At 37.8% G+C, this 17,100-nt stretch overlaps 1 protein-coding gene across 1 annotated transcript; it reads left to right on the forward strand.

Moving 5' to 3' along the window:
- Positions 1–9,190: 9,190 nt before the first annotated feature.
- Positions 9,191–15,521, forward strand: LOC126814470 (ubiquitin carboxyl-terminal hydrolase 32; the record flags this gene model as incomplete). Its single annotated transcript, XM_050539624.1, has 6 exons — positions 9,191–9,204; positions 9,788–10,195; positions 10,911–11,027; positions 11,786–11,931; positions 12,740–12,883; positions 13,737–15,521. Coding segments are annotated over 6 exons (957 nt in total), but the record flags the coding sequence as incomplete, so codon positions are not given.
- Between the last annotated feature and the right edge of the window lie 1,579 nt (positions 15,522–17,100).

Consider the following 17,100-nt stretch of genomic DNA (forward strand, 5'->3'; position numbering starts at 1 on the left):
TCTACAGACTACATTTATCATCTGATTGTTTTGAAATTGAGATATGTTGTTTGCATTACTGAAATGAAGAAGCCTATTTAATTTCAATAATTCCCGTTAATTTCTTCTGGAGTTATAGCCCTTGTTTCACTTTGTTGCACCTTGTGAACGCTCTGACGACAAAAGTTATCTTCCGATCTATATGAAATTGCATCGTTTAAATTAGTGAAATGAAGAAACCTATCGAATTTCATCAATTTCTGTTAATTACATCTAGAGTTATAGCCCTTGTTTCACTTTGTTGATCTTGTGAAGAAATCTCGAACAACAAAAGTTATTGCCTAATTACCTGCAAAAAGAATAAATATGTGACAACCCTTGTCGACCGCCCAGACGATGTAGCTGTTATGGGCGTATGTTTCGTTGCCTGGCAACCTGTCTTTGTAATACCTGAAGATGTAAGGTACATTGCTGTACGATTTTCATGTGTTACACTTTTGAGCTAATCTAGCTTAGTTGGGGGGCATGGCCTTTTTGGCGTTGAATATATTCACGCCCACCACCAGGTACCAGGCAGACTTACATTCTGATGATACCAGATATGCATGCTTTGATCCCATATACATTGAAGGAGAAAATTGTTACACTTTTCATCTAGGTTGACCCATCCCTTGGCATCTGATCTAAAACATATTTGTTGTGCTTAATTTCGTCACGATTCTACTCACACCACCTCCGTTGCCAGGAGGGGGGTTGGATGGCTGAATGGTTAGCACGTGCGCGCTGTACGATAAAGTCTGTCATTGAGTTAACTGGCGTGGTTTCGAATCCCTGGTTGTACGTGACAAGGAGTAGGGTCGTCTGTCCAACCTCGTGGGTTTTCTCCGGGTCCTCTGGTTTCCTCCCACTGCTAAAGACCCCTAGGCTCAAGCGAATTATTGAAATATAATTAAACCATATGTTAGTCCCAAAATGACCTAGTTGTGTCGAGTGGACGTTAAACCCCATTCCTCTCTCTCTCCGTTGCCAGGACTGACAGAACTGTGATTGGTCTGAATTCCAGGTCACACGGTTGTAATTCCATCAATTCGGAATGTTCTGGACGGACAATCCAGGATCGCCATAGATTACATAATGGGAGATAACTGCAACAAGTAACAAATTGACAGAAACTCTTCCATAAATGGTGGCGATGGCAAACACTATGTCTGGAGGATATGAATACTGTGGGGATACTCAATAGAACGTTCCGCAATCAAATTCTCTCAATTCCAAAAATAGTGTCAATCGAGTGAAAAGGAAAATTTCGGAGTACAGCGCATGTGCCGACTGCATAAAAAATATCTCAACCAATCATGACGGAACATATACTTACTTAAAATACATCACGATTCTACTCACATCAGCTCAGCTGTCGGAACTGGCAGAACTGTGACAGGACTGAATTCTGTATCACTTGATTACAATTCTGTCAATTCTGGACGTTCCGGACTGACAATCGAACATCACACTATAACAAACATTAATCTTTTTCTCTCATTTTTATTCCAGCATGATTGTCAGGAATTTCTGGCGCTGTTATTAGATTCTCTTCACGAACAAATTTTGATGAATTCTCGTATAAACTGTGACCAATCGCAGGCATCTGGAACACTTCAAATCACACCAACTGATCTCAACCAATCGTTGGAACCAAGACAAAGCTCAACCTCTAGTCATTTAAATAACAATTCTTCTCATTGGACTAGTCAATCAGAAGAAGTGGATATCACCCAATCAAACACCATTTTACATGGATTAGAGGACCAATCAGATCTATTTGTGGAACCTGGTCAGAGTGGAACAGCAGACGGTAAATTATCCGAAATCAAAAATTCAAATTCCAAGCTTTCTGTGATCAGTGATAAAACCGCGGACTCTGATTCTGCAGGTAGCAGTGTAACCATTAGCAACATATCCTTATTTGGTTCAGAGGACAGCAACCAATCAACCATTTCACTACATAGTTCTGATTCAGAACACGCCAACAACTTTAAAACGTTAAATATTAAAACAAGCGCGGATGGCAGTGCAGTTACCATGTCAACCATAGACTCAAATGGTGGTACCCCTCTTAGGGAGACTAACCTTGCCACCATAGAGTCAAGGTCACCAACTGTTATCATGGAAACTAAAAAAGAAAGTGCCGATAGTCTACCAATTATTGCTCAGAATAACATCACACCGTCCACAAGTACCTTGACAACAGATCCCCATGGCGACGTAGAAGCAAACAATCTCGGCCCATCACATCACAGCCCGTGTAAATCAACAGATGTACCAAAGCTGAATAATACGAGAATTACGACGTTGGCCGGCCTCGAGGAATATTATTCTAAAGACTGTAAGACGCTCAACACGAACATGTTGTTCGACGATGTCCTTAACAACGTTAATATCGATTCCGATAAATTTGCCAAAATGGACAACCGGATTCGTAATGAACAACAGATAAACATTTTAGAGGAAGTGATATCGGACGACGAAAAGATGGAAAAATCTGATCCTGGCTTCGGGATCAAAGACACTAATCTACGAGCAGACAAGAAATCACGGAGTATATCATGTGCGAAGAATTTGTCGCTCAGCGAGGAGGAGGTTTACAGTTTAACCAACATTAAACGCATAAAAATAGAGCAAAATGAAGCAGAGAAAAACTTTCAAATGGAGGAAATGCAGAAATATCGTAAAAATAAAAGCAACATACGTGACGATTTATCTCGACGCTCTGCAACGCCGGATAGTTTGATGGAAGTGGAGGGGGAGAGTTCTGACGAGGAAGGTGAGATAACATCACGAAGTTCGACTGTCGATGATTTACCGTCGGTACCTCCAGTACTAGAGAGTTTTAGTGAAGCTGATGAACTGGAAGCTGATAAGGCGTGGGTTGAATATATCGCCGAGAATAATACTGTTGTGGTTAATTCTTTTCAAGGACAGTTCAAAAGCACTGTAAGTTTTTTGGGTCTATTTTAGAAAACTTTTAAAAATGTCTTATAAATGAGAACAATAGTTCACGGAGTTTCGTACGAGCTCACTAAGAATGATGGTCCAGGATTAGATCCTTGTTGTTCACATGAATATTCATGACCTTTGTATGCATGAATATTAATCACCTTTGTATACACGAATATTCATGACCATTGTATTCATGCATATTAATGATCTTTGAACGTATGAATAATAATGAGTTAAATGTATACGTAATGTATGTGTTATGGTAAAGCGTGCAGTTGTCTTCTATATATATATATCGAAGGGATAGCATGTGTTTTATTGGTGTGATAGAATAGATATATATATATATATAATTACTCATGTAGGTTTTAAAAGGTACTTCGAAAAATTACAACGTGGTGTTGCATTGTATATGGTTAAAGATGACAACCTGGCCTATTGATTTGTTTGGCCTGTCGAGGAACATGGTGTGACAAATTGATATCATCTTCCTCCAGACAGTCACCCGATAACCCTACTCTGAGAATAATGTAAAATAAGATAAAAAAATTGAATGTTAACTTCAGGAAAAATACTTTTTTGATAAAAGAATATTCTCTTCTTTTTTTTCTTGTAGATCATCTGCTCCGAATGTAGCCATATCTCCGTAACCTTTGAACCCTTCATGTATCTTTCACTGCCAATCCCCCGAGCCATGGAACGACAAATCTGTAAGTCAAATTTTTAAAATAGTTTTACGTCTCAGAGTCTCCTAGTAGAGCCAGTAAAATGGTGGTGGTCTGTCATAGATCCAAGTGGCATGGTTTCTATCCCAGGCTTGTAGGATCCCCCTCCCACTGCTAAAGACATGTTGGGTTTTATATTGGTCCTCTCGTTTCCTCCACTGCTACAGACCCCTGCACTCAAGGCCTGACTGCTACAGACCCCTGCACTCAGGCAAATTGTTGAAATAGTACTGTAAAATATGATTGTCTGAAATGACCTAGTTACTCTATTTCTTTACTAATTACAGGTGTGCTATTAATCTCTAATTACAGGTGTGCTATTAATCTCTAATTACAGGTGTGCTATTAATCTCTTATTACATGTGCGCTATTAATCTCTTATTAAAGGTGTGCTATTAATCTCTTATTAAAGGTGTGCTATTAATCTCTTATTACAGGTGTCATAGTTATCGGTGGTGATACTCAACACTGCACCTTTAATAATTACAGGTGTGATATTAATGTCTTATTACAGGTGTGATATTAATGTCTTATTACAGGTGTTATAGTTATCTGTGCTGATACTCAACCAACACGTTATTTACTCAATATGTTTAAAACAGACAATGTAGCGAAACTACGCAAACAGGTTAAAACATTGATGGAACAACCGGAAGCTGATATCATTCTAGCTGAAGTACTGGATAATCATATATCAAGGCTATTGGTAAGTTGTTACAGCGCTGGATAATCAAAGGCTATTAGTATTAGTAAGTTATCACAAGTACTGGATAATCAAGGCTAGTGGGGTTTAAAGTTCTATATATCTGGGCTAATGAAGACGAGCGTGCAGCATGCACTGTAATATGACGGAAAATTTGGAAGGGCAGTGGCACTATGACCTACTCTAATATCGAATTCCAACTGTTTCAAGGGTTCTTTTACATGCACGCCAATGTGTACACGAGACCCCAACCGAACGACTTTACCATGTCCCTTGCCTGTTCCTCTGTTCTGCACCACTGACATGGGAGAACCAGACTGGAAAATCCTAATGAACTTTCTTGGCCAATGCAGGGATCGAACACAGGACCTACGGATTAGTGAGCCATCATCTTACAGATCTGGGAGCCGCGAGCCTGTAGTTATACAGACTTTACTCTAAATGAAAAACGAAATAACAATAAGGGAAGCAACCTCTAAAAAAAGGGGAATATTTCCAACACAAATTGGCAAACAGAAATCTTAATATCAGCACATTAAAGGAAAAACCTAAGATAACCATTTTCGTGAAATGTGGTAAAAATCAAAGTAAAATTAAATGACCTTATATAGGTTTGTTAATCATTACCTTATGTTTTGAATTTTTTTGCAGGATGATAACGTTATGCTTCGTTACGTCAACGATTCAACTAGAACTATTTACGCCTTTGAGATGGCAGCTCCTCCCAAACTACCAGAAACGGTTGTCATGGAAACAACCAATCCAACGAGCCAGAAAGATCAAATTACGACAGAGACAACTAACGAGAATCCGGGAGATATTTTTAGTCAAATGGGAACTTTTACAACAGGTTTGACTAGAAAGGATTCAACCAATAATATTCCAGATACAGAATCAGGCAAATTCAACTCATCCGAAATTGACAGCTCATTTAACAACCAATCAAATTTTATTTCTCTGTCCTCTGATGACCAATCAGCAAACTTTATTTCTAATACAGACACGCAAGGTAGGTACTGTTATCACTTCAAATTCGTAATGTCACTGGGGTTACCCAACCCTTGCTGCTTTTAAAACTAAAACTAAAGACATGTTTAAAAAGGCTTTTATCCATTGATGGTCCAGATTATCCAGATGTTTTATCCAGTGGTCGTTTTAATAGGTAGATTATCCAGAGCTGTTTTAATTACAGTAGAACTTGCTCGGGCGTGCACTCCTAATCAGCGAACACTTGCTTCAACGAGCGATTTTTAAGTAATTTAACCTCTACTACACACGCACCTGTTCAACGCGTGCAACAGGCATCACGATTAATTCCCCCTGTAAAAATTCTACTGTTTCAACAGTCACTCCTCTAAAAATTCAACAAAACATCTCCCATTCAACGGCCATTGTTGAATGATACCATGTAGTTAATTAACTGGACCCCCACTGATCAGGTAAAAAGAAATGTAAAAATAACAATCAACCCGGGATTATCTGTTTATTAATCTTTTGTTTTATTAAACGACTAACCTGATCATTGTTTTCACGCGGAACGACACATTATTTTATACTGATTAAATAAAATGAAAGTACCGAGTTTTGTCACGATCATCTAGTATCTCTTTTCCATTGGCGCCATTGCCACTTTATTGTTGAACAGACGTTTTAGCGCCCCCTATAATATTACATACAGAGTTAGACCTCCTGTAAATCGGTGATGAAATCAGCGATGGTTTTTTGTTCATGTGCTTTTTTGATAAAATAAAATTAATTCATCGGTTTTCTTCACAAAAATGGATAAATATTATCGAATGCATCACAATGGTAGACAGTAGTATCGAAGGTTGGCACAAAATGACAAGTTTACAGAAGTTATGTTCGAGATTTGAGTAAAGAATTTTCGTTCGGCACAAGATTCAGCGACGGTCAAATTTATCGATGCAAGTATTGATGTTCGCTCCCAATGCACCAAGCGTAATTAATTGATGTCAGCACAAAAAGCACCGAGATTTTATTATGTGGTCGCGTAATCGCTAAAATAGTTGGGGTGGGAAATTCTCAAATGCACGGCATTTTGAAACGCTTTTAGACGCTATGATTCAGTATGATGAAAGTAAAAGAAATATTGGGTTGTCAGAGATCCAGTATTACTAAACAAACATTTATACGCGACTACTTTGAATTCAAAACTAGTTAAAAAGTACATGTATTGTTATTGTTATACTACATGAATAAAAAAATATATGCAATCTATATCTTTATTTTTTGTGGTAGGGGTTGTGGCAATATTGGATACCTTTAGTCAAAGAGCACCTCCATTAAGCAAGCATTTTTAAATTTCCCTTGGGTGCTTGCTGAATACAAGTTCTACTGTACATGTAATGTTAACTGAATAATAAATTGTGTGATGCAAAGAACAGCAGAAGTTAAAGTCATTATCACATATTGAATTGTGTAGTCGGTGGGTGTGAGAGGGCACACTGTAGTAGATTGGGTATGCTGTAGTAGATTGGCAATTTAATATGATTAATTCAATACCGTCTCCTTTAGTTAAACACTAAGCAATAAGAAAACAGCAAATATAAGATTGAATCAATGTCCGTCTGGCTGTAGTTACATCTGTTTATCTGAATCAATGTCCGTCTGGCTGTAGTGTCAGTAAACATCAAGATATGATTTGCCATTTTTAAAATAAATAATAAAAATTTATTATAGGGACAGGAATGTGGGAATGGACACAATACGATGAACGAATTAATCCATTACCAGGTGCATCATGGGATAGTAATGTTTATGATAATCCTATTGGTCCTGCTCCGAGGTCAAGTCCTGTGAACTTTAACCCTAGTTGTATAGAGAACAGTACGGGTATGTGTGGTATAGCTGATCAGTGGAAGTCATGTGCTATATGTCTCGAAGAACTGGCAGATAGCGAACTATTGGTGCATACGTCATGTGGTGGAACTTTCTGTGATTCCTGTCTTGAGGTAAACTAAGGGCTGTATACACTTCATTAGTTTATGTCATACTTTATTGAAGTTATGAAAGTCGATGTCGTCTAAAAGAAAACATGGTTCAGTAAATCCGCTGACTTGCTAATGAGGTGGTCTTGGGTTTTGCGTCTGTTTGCCTTTGCACCAATGACATGGTGGAAAATCCTGAGGAAGCTTATCCGTGTCGCCAAGATAAAATGTGGTACTTCCCAGTTAGTGAGCCAAGGTTAGGTTGTTAATATGAAATGTGGGACGTCCCTGTTAATGAGCCTGCACCCTACTCACCGAGCCACAATGTACCAGCCGAGAAAGTTCATCAGGATTTTCCGGCATGGTTTCTCCTAGTCAGTGGTGCAGAACGTAGGGCCTGACAAGGACAGCTGTCTAGTCCTTCAGATGGGACGAAAAATCGAGGTCCTGTGTGCACGTTGGCATGTACGTGAAAGATCCCTTGGCAGTTGGAATTCGATATAAGAGTAGGCCATAGTGCCGCTGCCTGGCAAAATATCCCTCATATCACACTGTATGGCGTATGCCGTCTTAATTAGCCATGTATAGGAGCAGAACAGTAGGACGTTAAACCCCATTTTATTTCATTTTATTTGTATATTTATATTAAAATATATATATATCTCTTCTGATATTTCAGATGTCAATGAAACATAGTTCTGATAACGGCCATTGCTGTCCTGTAAGTTGATGATTTTATTTTTTCTTGAGTTATTATGGTCGTTTACGGGAATAGCACGAAATGTGTGGTGTCTACATGTACGGCATTACCACAGAATGAGGTCAATAAACCAGCGATGCTAGCTTTAGTTTTAAATAGCCTTTACCATTATGATTTTATACACATGCTGACAGGCTTAATTTTTAAAATATTGCCGTTATTATCGAAGGCTATATGTCATAGTGGTATGGAATTTTATTCTAAAACTATTTCAATTATGGTTGACGAATGAATAAAAACTTGTGCAAGTTACATGATAGACAAAAACTATAAATTGTTTTACCCAGAAATGTTGTGGTGCCATATCAGCTTATTTTGACTAAAGCATTTTTTGATCCTGGCAGTGGTAGAAAAATATTAATTTCGATTGACTGATGAATGTTTCGCTTTATCCATCGAATAAACGAAGACAGTAATTTATTCATAAATGTTACTGATGTGAACTTTAAGACAGTACGTGAATTTAATATGGAAAATTTTCCGAAAGGTGCACCTATTTGTCGTTATTTTTGTGGTAATCACATATGACATTCTCTATAACAAATTCCTAAGAATTATTTCTGTTGAGTTCTGGTTATATTAAAGGGAATAGAAGCTTTTAATTACCCTATTTCCCACCGAAACCTCATTTAACCCAATTCTGGCCGGTTGGTTTCAAAATGGAGTAAGAAACCCGATTAAAGATATTTTTATGATTGGTATTTTGTAGATCTGTCAATCTCCTGCCAGTAGAACAGATGATTTTATTCCGCTATCAAGTTCCATGGGTCATAAACCTGCTGCTAGGTGAGTTAATATTCATTGTTGTAGTGACAAGGAGTAGGGTTGCCTGTCCAACCTCGTGGGTTTTCTTTGGGTCCTCCAGTTTCCTCCCACTGTTAAAGACCCTTACGTGCAAGCGAATTATTGAAATAAAATTGAAACATGTTAGTCCCGAAATGACCTAGTTTGTGTCAAGTGGACGTTAAACTCCCCCTCTCTCTCTCTCTCCCTCTCTCTCTCTCCCCTCTCTCTCCCCCTCTCTCTCTCTCTCTCTCTCTCTCTCTCTCTCCCTCCCCCTCTCTCTCCTTTTGGTCATAAACCTGCTGCTAGGTGAGCAACAACAAATCTTTTAATCTATCTAATGAATAAATTTCCACTCTGAAGACGGGGGCCACAGTGGAAGAAGTGCTGACTCACCAACCTTGATGTCCCTGATTCGTGCAAGAGTGATTATTAGAATAAAATTGTACCATATGTTAGTCCCGAAATGGCCTGTGTCGAGTGGATGTTTAAACATACATTATGCAAGAGCTAAATCTGCCTATTGCAGGTCTTTCTTTAGGCCTGAAATGTTATCTAAATTATTTAGACATTAATTAACTTATCCAGACCGTCATCAACTCTCAATGTCATCGCTAGCCTGCGATATTTACTGGATTATGATCTGATTTGCTGCTCAACTTTTATTCATGATTAAATCATGAAATGGATAATCAAGACTATGTAATGATGATGGAGGCTAGGCCGAAAATTCAATTGCTAAATTCTCGGTTCAGAGTGGATGAATTTTACTGAAATTTTCAGCAAATTCTCTTAACATTATCTAGTTTTTAACTGTTATAGTGAAAACTGCCAACTCGTTATCTAATCTCCCATAACTTATCTTTAATTGTGTGTTTTTCTGTGATTGTAGGATATTGGCAATACCTGTTTGTCAACGATATATCAACGATGACAATAAACCTGTTCTATTTAACCATCCTAATATAGTATATCTACCTAGTCATGTGACAGGACAGACATTATATAGTACTATAAGTACAGTTATCCCCCCTGATACGGTGTATTCGGTTGTATTAACAGATGGACAGGGTAAACATTGTTCACGGTGTCAACATATGGATCATTGTACTGGATGTGTTATGAGTCGTGAAGGGGAGATCACTCTACAGCCTGGAGATCATCTTGCTGTTCAAGTAGAAGATGTAACTAGGGGGCAGATAACTCAAGCCGAATGTTTGGTTGATCATGTGACTATGAATGACCTTCGACCTGATGAACCTGTTACTATTTATGATTGTTTTACTGCCTTTACTCAATGGTAAGATAACAATATCCAGGGGTCTGGGCTGATGTCGTCAAGCTACGTTTTTTTTATATTTTAAACTAGAGGGAGCCGCTTTGGTTCAGTGAAGTAAGACACTGGCTCACCAACCAGCGGTTTCCTGGCCAGACAAGAACAGTATCTAGTTGTTCAGATAGGACAAAAATCTGAGGTCCTCTGTACACATTGGCGTGCATGTGAAAGAACCATTGCCTGTTGGAATTTGATATAAGAGTAAGCCGTAGTGCCACTGTCCTGGCAAAATTTCTCTGATAGTACACTGTATGGCGTTCTTCCTTCTTCATTAGCCTAGTCGGTGTGGTAGGATGTTAAACCCCATTTCACGTTCGTTTCCGGGGTGGTCGAGAAGTCAGTGAGTTGAAATCGCTACCAGAAAGGGTTCAATCCTAATGTTTAGCCGGCAAAGTTCCAATATGGTTCCCCTTGTCAGTGCAGCAGGACGGAGAGCATGTAAAAGAACCCTTGACATTTGCACTTCAGAATTAGAGTATACAGTAGCGTCACTGCCCTGGCCAAATTTCCCTCATAGCACACTACATGGTGTATCCCATCTGCATTAGTTTGGATCCCTGTGTCACCCAAGAAGTATTTCCCAAACTCGGCCAATAGACCCAATATGTCAGTAATTAAATTAGTCAATAGTTTGTCCTTTTTTAAAGAATTGTAATAATAATATCATTAATGTTTTCAGTGAAGTTTTGGACGAACAGAATCCGTGGTTTTGTCCACAATGTCGTAAAAATCAATGTGCCAATAAACGAATGACCGTCTGGCGATACCCTGATACATTGATTGTTCATTTAAAACGGTGAGTCTGATATTCAACGTTTTAACGCATTGAACCCTACAACCCTTAATGATACATTGATTGTTCATTTCAAACGGTGAGTCCAATATTCAACGTTTTAACTCATTGAACCCTTAATGATACAACAAACTATTCCTTAATATCCCTAAGCCAGTTAACTAGACAATAAATGCAGTGGGGCTAATTAAAGGATTATCTATTAATCCCTTATATCACAGAGAACACAGTAGAACTCAAAACCTATTATTCCGTACAAAAGCAGTTCATATATTCAAATTGGGATATAAAATAAGGCATTGCTAGTAACCTGGGTGCTAGACTGAGCAGTGTCAGTAGCTGGGGGTGCTAGACTGAGCAGTGTCAGTAGCTGGAGGTGCTAGACTGAGCAGTGTCAGTAGCTGGAGGTGCTAGACTGAGCAGTGCCAGTAGCTGGAGGTGCTAGACTGAGCAGTGTCAGTAGCTGGGGGTGCTAGACTGAGCAGTGTCAGTAGCTGGAGGTGCTAGACTGAGCAGTGTCAGTAGCTGGAGGTGCTAGACTGAGCAGTGTCAGTAGCTGGGGGTGCTAGACTGAGCAGTGTCAGTAGCTGGAGGTGCTAGACTGAGCAGTGTCAGTAGCTGGAGGTGCTAGACTGAGCAGTGTCAGTAGCTGGAGATGCTAGACTGAGCAGTGCCAGTAGCTGGAGGTGCTAGACTGAGCAGAGTTAACACAGAAAGTTTTAAAATTCATCTATAAATCATGCCTTTAATTTATCTTTCAGTTTTGTCTTTCATGAGTTTTCGAGTACGAAAATTGACAACCCTGTGATATTTCCCCAAAAAAACCTCCAATTAACGGACTTTCTCTCCGGGCCTAAAAACAACGACCTTCAATACGACCTCTACAGTATTGTTTGCCATTTTGGAGGTTTGTAATATATTCATTTCTTCCTGATCAACTAGATGATTTTCTATAGATCCCCGAATTCACGTGACCCATGAGTGAAAATTTTCTCTACAGAAAGTTGGACTCAGCACGGCGAATGTCGTGTTTAATCACGCAGTATGATAATCTTATAGATCGCCAAATTGATGATTTCCAAATTAAATCAACTTGTCCATAATATCATGTATCGGACGTTAAAAATCTGTAAACGACATGATTGCCATTAATTGATCAATATAATACCCTCTCGCCGATCAGTGTCGACCCATACCCTCTTGACAATCAGTGTTGACCGATACTGTCTCATCAATTAGTGTCAACCGATACCCTCTCGACCATCAGTGTCAACAGATACCCTCTCGTCAATCAGTGTCAACAGATACCCTCTCGTCAAACAGTGTCAACCGATACCCTCTCATCAATCAGTGTCAACCTACACTGTTGTATGTATAACCTGATTAAAACTTTACGAGCAAATTTTTGAGATTTCTTGTCCAATTTCATGTCTAAATATATTGCTAGTAAGTGTTGCTATTACAGGGTCTAATTCTGGTCATTATACATCGTATTAATGATGTTTTATATTACAGGGTCTAATTCTGGTCACTATACATCATATTAATGATGTTTTATATTACAGGGTCTAATTCTGGTCACTATACATCGTATTAATGATGTTTTATATTTCAGGGTCTAATTCTGGTCATTATACATCGTATTAATGATGTTTTATATTACAGGGTCTAATTCTGGTCACTATACATCGTATTAATGATGTTTTATATTACAGGGTCTAATTCTGGTCACTATACATCGTATACACGACACCCTATTAATGGTGAGTGGTTTTATTATAACGATGAAACTGTGACACAATCTGTACCTAAAGATGAGGAATACAGCAGCGGCTACGTTTTATTCTATCAAAAACTTGGTGAGTTGTAATTCATCGTATATAGACTTAGGCTTAGATGTAAGATTAAGATCATAAGCTCTGTCATTGAGTCAAGTGGCAAGGGTTTGATCCCTAGCTAAAATTTGACAATTAGTAGGATCATTGGTACAAACATGCAAGGTTTTCACCAGTTTCCTCTCCCAGATAAAGACCCCTTTGAGTAAGCATATGTTAGTCCCAAAATGGCTCAGGTATTGTTGAGTCAGGGGCCATGGTAGTTGATTATCCAGGACACTGATCTTTCAGCTAGAATGTCACTGGTTCGATTCCAGACCTGGACCCAGAACAACGGTTGTGAGTGGACAAGGCTGAATCAGAAACTGTGTCAATGAGAAAATAAAACGAGGTCCACCCTTGTGCATATTACTGTGCATGTAAAAGAGCCCATTATATATGAAAAATTAAAAAAAAGGCTGAAGCACCACTGCCCAGACAAAATTCTCCAACATTAAAATAAAAAAACTACCATTTTATTGCCTCTAAATGATCAAGGTATATTTAAACCCCTGACAGTTTGTAAATCTGATCAAGAATAGACAGAAATGGTGCTGCCTTGTCAATATTCACCAAGAGGGTTTGGGTCTGTGGGCACTTTAGATCATAAGGTTGCATGTTTTTGATTCCCGGCTTTTGTACGTGACATGGATTAGGGTCGCTAGTCAAAACTTATGTGTTTTCTCCATGTCAAAGAGAAAACCCTAGGCCTAATCAAATTATTGAAGTGGAATTGAAACATGTTAGTCCCGAAATGACCTCATTTGTGTCATGTGAACAATTCCCCCTCTCTCCATTAAGCCAAGGGATATTTTATAATTTATTTATTTTATTTCAGGATCGAATGTTAGGATTACACCTGGAGTAAAATATTCAAACTGTGATAATCTACTACCCTCTGTCTGTTGTATAGACGACGATACACAACACGATATAGATCCTACACAATTAGACTTTTACTCTTAATTTATATCTCTAGACACAGCACACAGATCACTCAACTATATATATAACAAACAGATCAACACACACACAGGTCAACACACACAGACCAACACACACGGGTCAACACACATACAGGTCAACACACACACAGGTCAACACACACAGATCACTCAACTCAACACAAACAGATCAACACAGAGAGATAAATTTAAAGAGAAATGAAATGAAATGGTGTTTAACATTCTACTTTCCTGCATCAATCAGGTTGATGGGCATATACACTGCTGTTCACTTCATAATTTTAGTGTATTTTTTTCATGAAGTTGATTTTAAGGAAACAAGGTTTAGAACTTAGCCTAACATAAGCCTCTTAAGTTAAACATACATTATGCTAGAGGTAAACCTACCTATTGCAGGTCTTTCTTTAGGCCTGAAATGTTAACTAAATTAGACATTAATTAACATGACAAGACCATAATCATCTCTTGATGTCATCGTTAGCTTCCGATATTTAGTGGATTTGAATCCGTTTTTTGATGGATGACGAAACGTTAAAATGGACAATCAAGTTTATTATCGTACCAACATTAGTAATGACGATCAAAGCTTGCCTAAAATTGAATTCGTATTATCATGGTTTAGAGTTAAGCAATTTGACTGAAATTTTCAGAAAGTTGCTAATATAGCAAGAACTGTCATCTCTTTATCTAATCTAACCCGATGTCTGTTTAGCTGTTTAGTCCAGTCTGCAGTTATATCAACTGTTTATTATCAAATTAACATTTTAATTGTACATAATTCTCTTCTGATTTAATTTATTAGAAATTATTCAAATTAACATTTTGTTTAGTTTTTTTAGGCCAAGGAAATAATTCCCCTGATTATAATTACTTGGCTTCCAAAATAGTAATCTTAATAGCTGAGTCAAGTTCCGAAAAATAATGCGATTTGGAGTGTTGAATAACGAAATATTGACGTTGGAATTTGTCAGCTGAAAACCATGTTAAGACCGATTTTGCTGTTATTATTAGGTTTTGTTGTAATGTTAATAATGTTGAAATGATTGATCGATTCTAACTTGTCGAAACAAGCTAACACTACCTGTAATGTTGATATGTCTATCTGTCTACCTGTACAGGTGTTCTATCTGTCTACCTATACAGGTATGTCTATCTGTCTACCTGTAGAGGTGTGTTTATTAAGATGTAGTTTGTGTGTTTGTTAATGATTGACTCGTGTTTTAATTCGACTGTAACAAGAATTTATAGTGATGTGAATATTCTAACTTTTACTACTCTTCTCTTCTTGGTTTGTATCAGTGACATCTCACCCTCGTCTTGGTTGTATGTGTTTTCCGCTTCATCTTGGCTTGTATGAAAGTGCCGACCCCTCCCATGTGGGCTTGTATGAGTGCCCAAACGCTCATTTTGGCTTGTATAAGACCCCCACCCCCACCTTCATCTTGGCTTGTATGAATGTCTACCCCACCCCCTCTCCGCCACTTGTATGAGTTTGTATGATATTGTAGCTATATCACTACGTGTTTTTGTTGTAAAACCCTCAGTTTTTCAGATAAATATGTGATAAAATTGTGTAAATATAAAAATATCAAATCATTTGATGTAAGAAGAGAAAACAAAATATATTGTACGAGAAATAAAAAATGTGTAAAAAACAACTTTATTTTTTTTATATCAACAGTGGGGTAGAAATTAGTATTGTCCTGACAGTAGGGGTTCTAACCATGGTGTTTTGTATCACAACCAGACAGGTGAGGTTCTAACCATGATATTTTAAAGTATCTAAGTCGCTAACTCAATATCATCCAAAGTCTCACACATTGATACACGAATTATTTGTCAGTTCAAATCAACATTGATGTTGTGATCTTACTGGAAAAAGGTAGGCTTCTGATATCCAATATTTAAGATAAAATAAACATTTTACTATTGGTACACGAATCGTGTATCATAGCGCGTTTCAGCGTCATTTGTAACAAGTGACCAGAAAGAACGAGGCCAGACATATTCCACAACTCTTGTCAAACGGTGACGCCATAACTTATCTGGAGAGCATGCGCAATAGACTGGAATAATCAGACGCTACAAATTTCCATTCGGTTGAGACTCATACCGTATTTCGCTGGACATAATTGATTTGAAATTAGTCAAAACGGAAACAACTGAATGTAAATCAGTTTAAATTATTATATGTGTTGCGACCCATTTGGGTTTCAAGGTCCCAAACATTAGTGATTTACCTCCTTCAACTCCCTTACTGTAAAATGGTGGTTAAATCTGGTGATGCTGAACTTAACAAAAAAAAAATGCATAATAATACCAAGGTTGTGGACACTCTAGATGTCATAACTTTTATCCGATTTTGATGAAACTTACAAGGTACATGTATGTTCATTACCGAAAGATCTTGGTTCCTTTCGATATTGGCGCATAGGACCATCACTACCTGGATTATAGCCTCTGATTGTACGAACAATCACGTTTTTAGCTTGTGCAGGTTACAATGTTTATCTGATTTAAAAGGCATTCAGATATATCGCCGTTATACCATAATTATGGTTGAATTCACATTTCCTGAAAATGAGACCGAACTGACGGACAACATGGTCGCTTCCCTAATTACAGGTAATACCAGGTTAGATCTACTATCCTGACAATGATCCAAAAACCGGAAGTAGTCAAAAAAAATATCCGATATTTTTAAAAAAAAGAACGTAAAAAGTAAAAAAAATGGTGATCTTGCGAAAAAAGTGATTACTACGCCAGATTTCACCGAATCAAAATAACTAATAGGCAATCTTATGACATCCAAATGGTACAAATTCGCTGGTTAGGCAATATATTATGGGACACTGAAAATCCAGTATTTTCCTTTTTGGAGCCTATTCAGATGCTTTTATCTCGAAAATTACTCTTATTTCATTTCGGTTACTTAGAGTCCTAACGGTGGTCTAGGGTGTGAATCCAAATTTAAAAGCCTTGATATAGTATAAATGGTCCAAAAATGGCCCCAATCTTATATTACTGAAAAAGTTCTATTTGCTAAATATCGTTAAATATCTGATAATGTTCTTCTAATTTCTTTTCTTTTAAAAATTGTTCAACATTTTAAACTGCTCGATGGATGTTTCTCAAACTTCTGGTACAGGAAGTTAAGTTCCCATACCACTTGTTAAATCTATCCCAACAATGATCTGTAAACCGGAAGTAGTCGAAAAAATATCCAATATTTTGAGA

Source organism: Patella vulgata, chromosome 1 (genome assembly GCF_932274485.2).
Source record: "Patella vulgata chromosome 1, xgPatVulg1.2, whole genome shotgun sequence".
NCBI classification, from domain to species: domain Eukaryota; kingdom Metazoa; phylum Mollusca; class Gastropoda; family Patellidae; genus Patella; species Patella vulgata.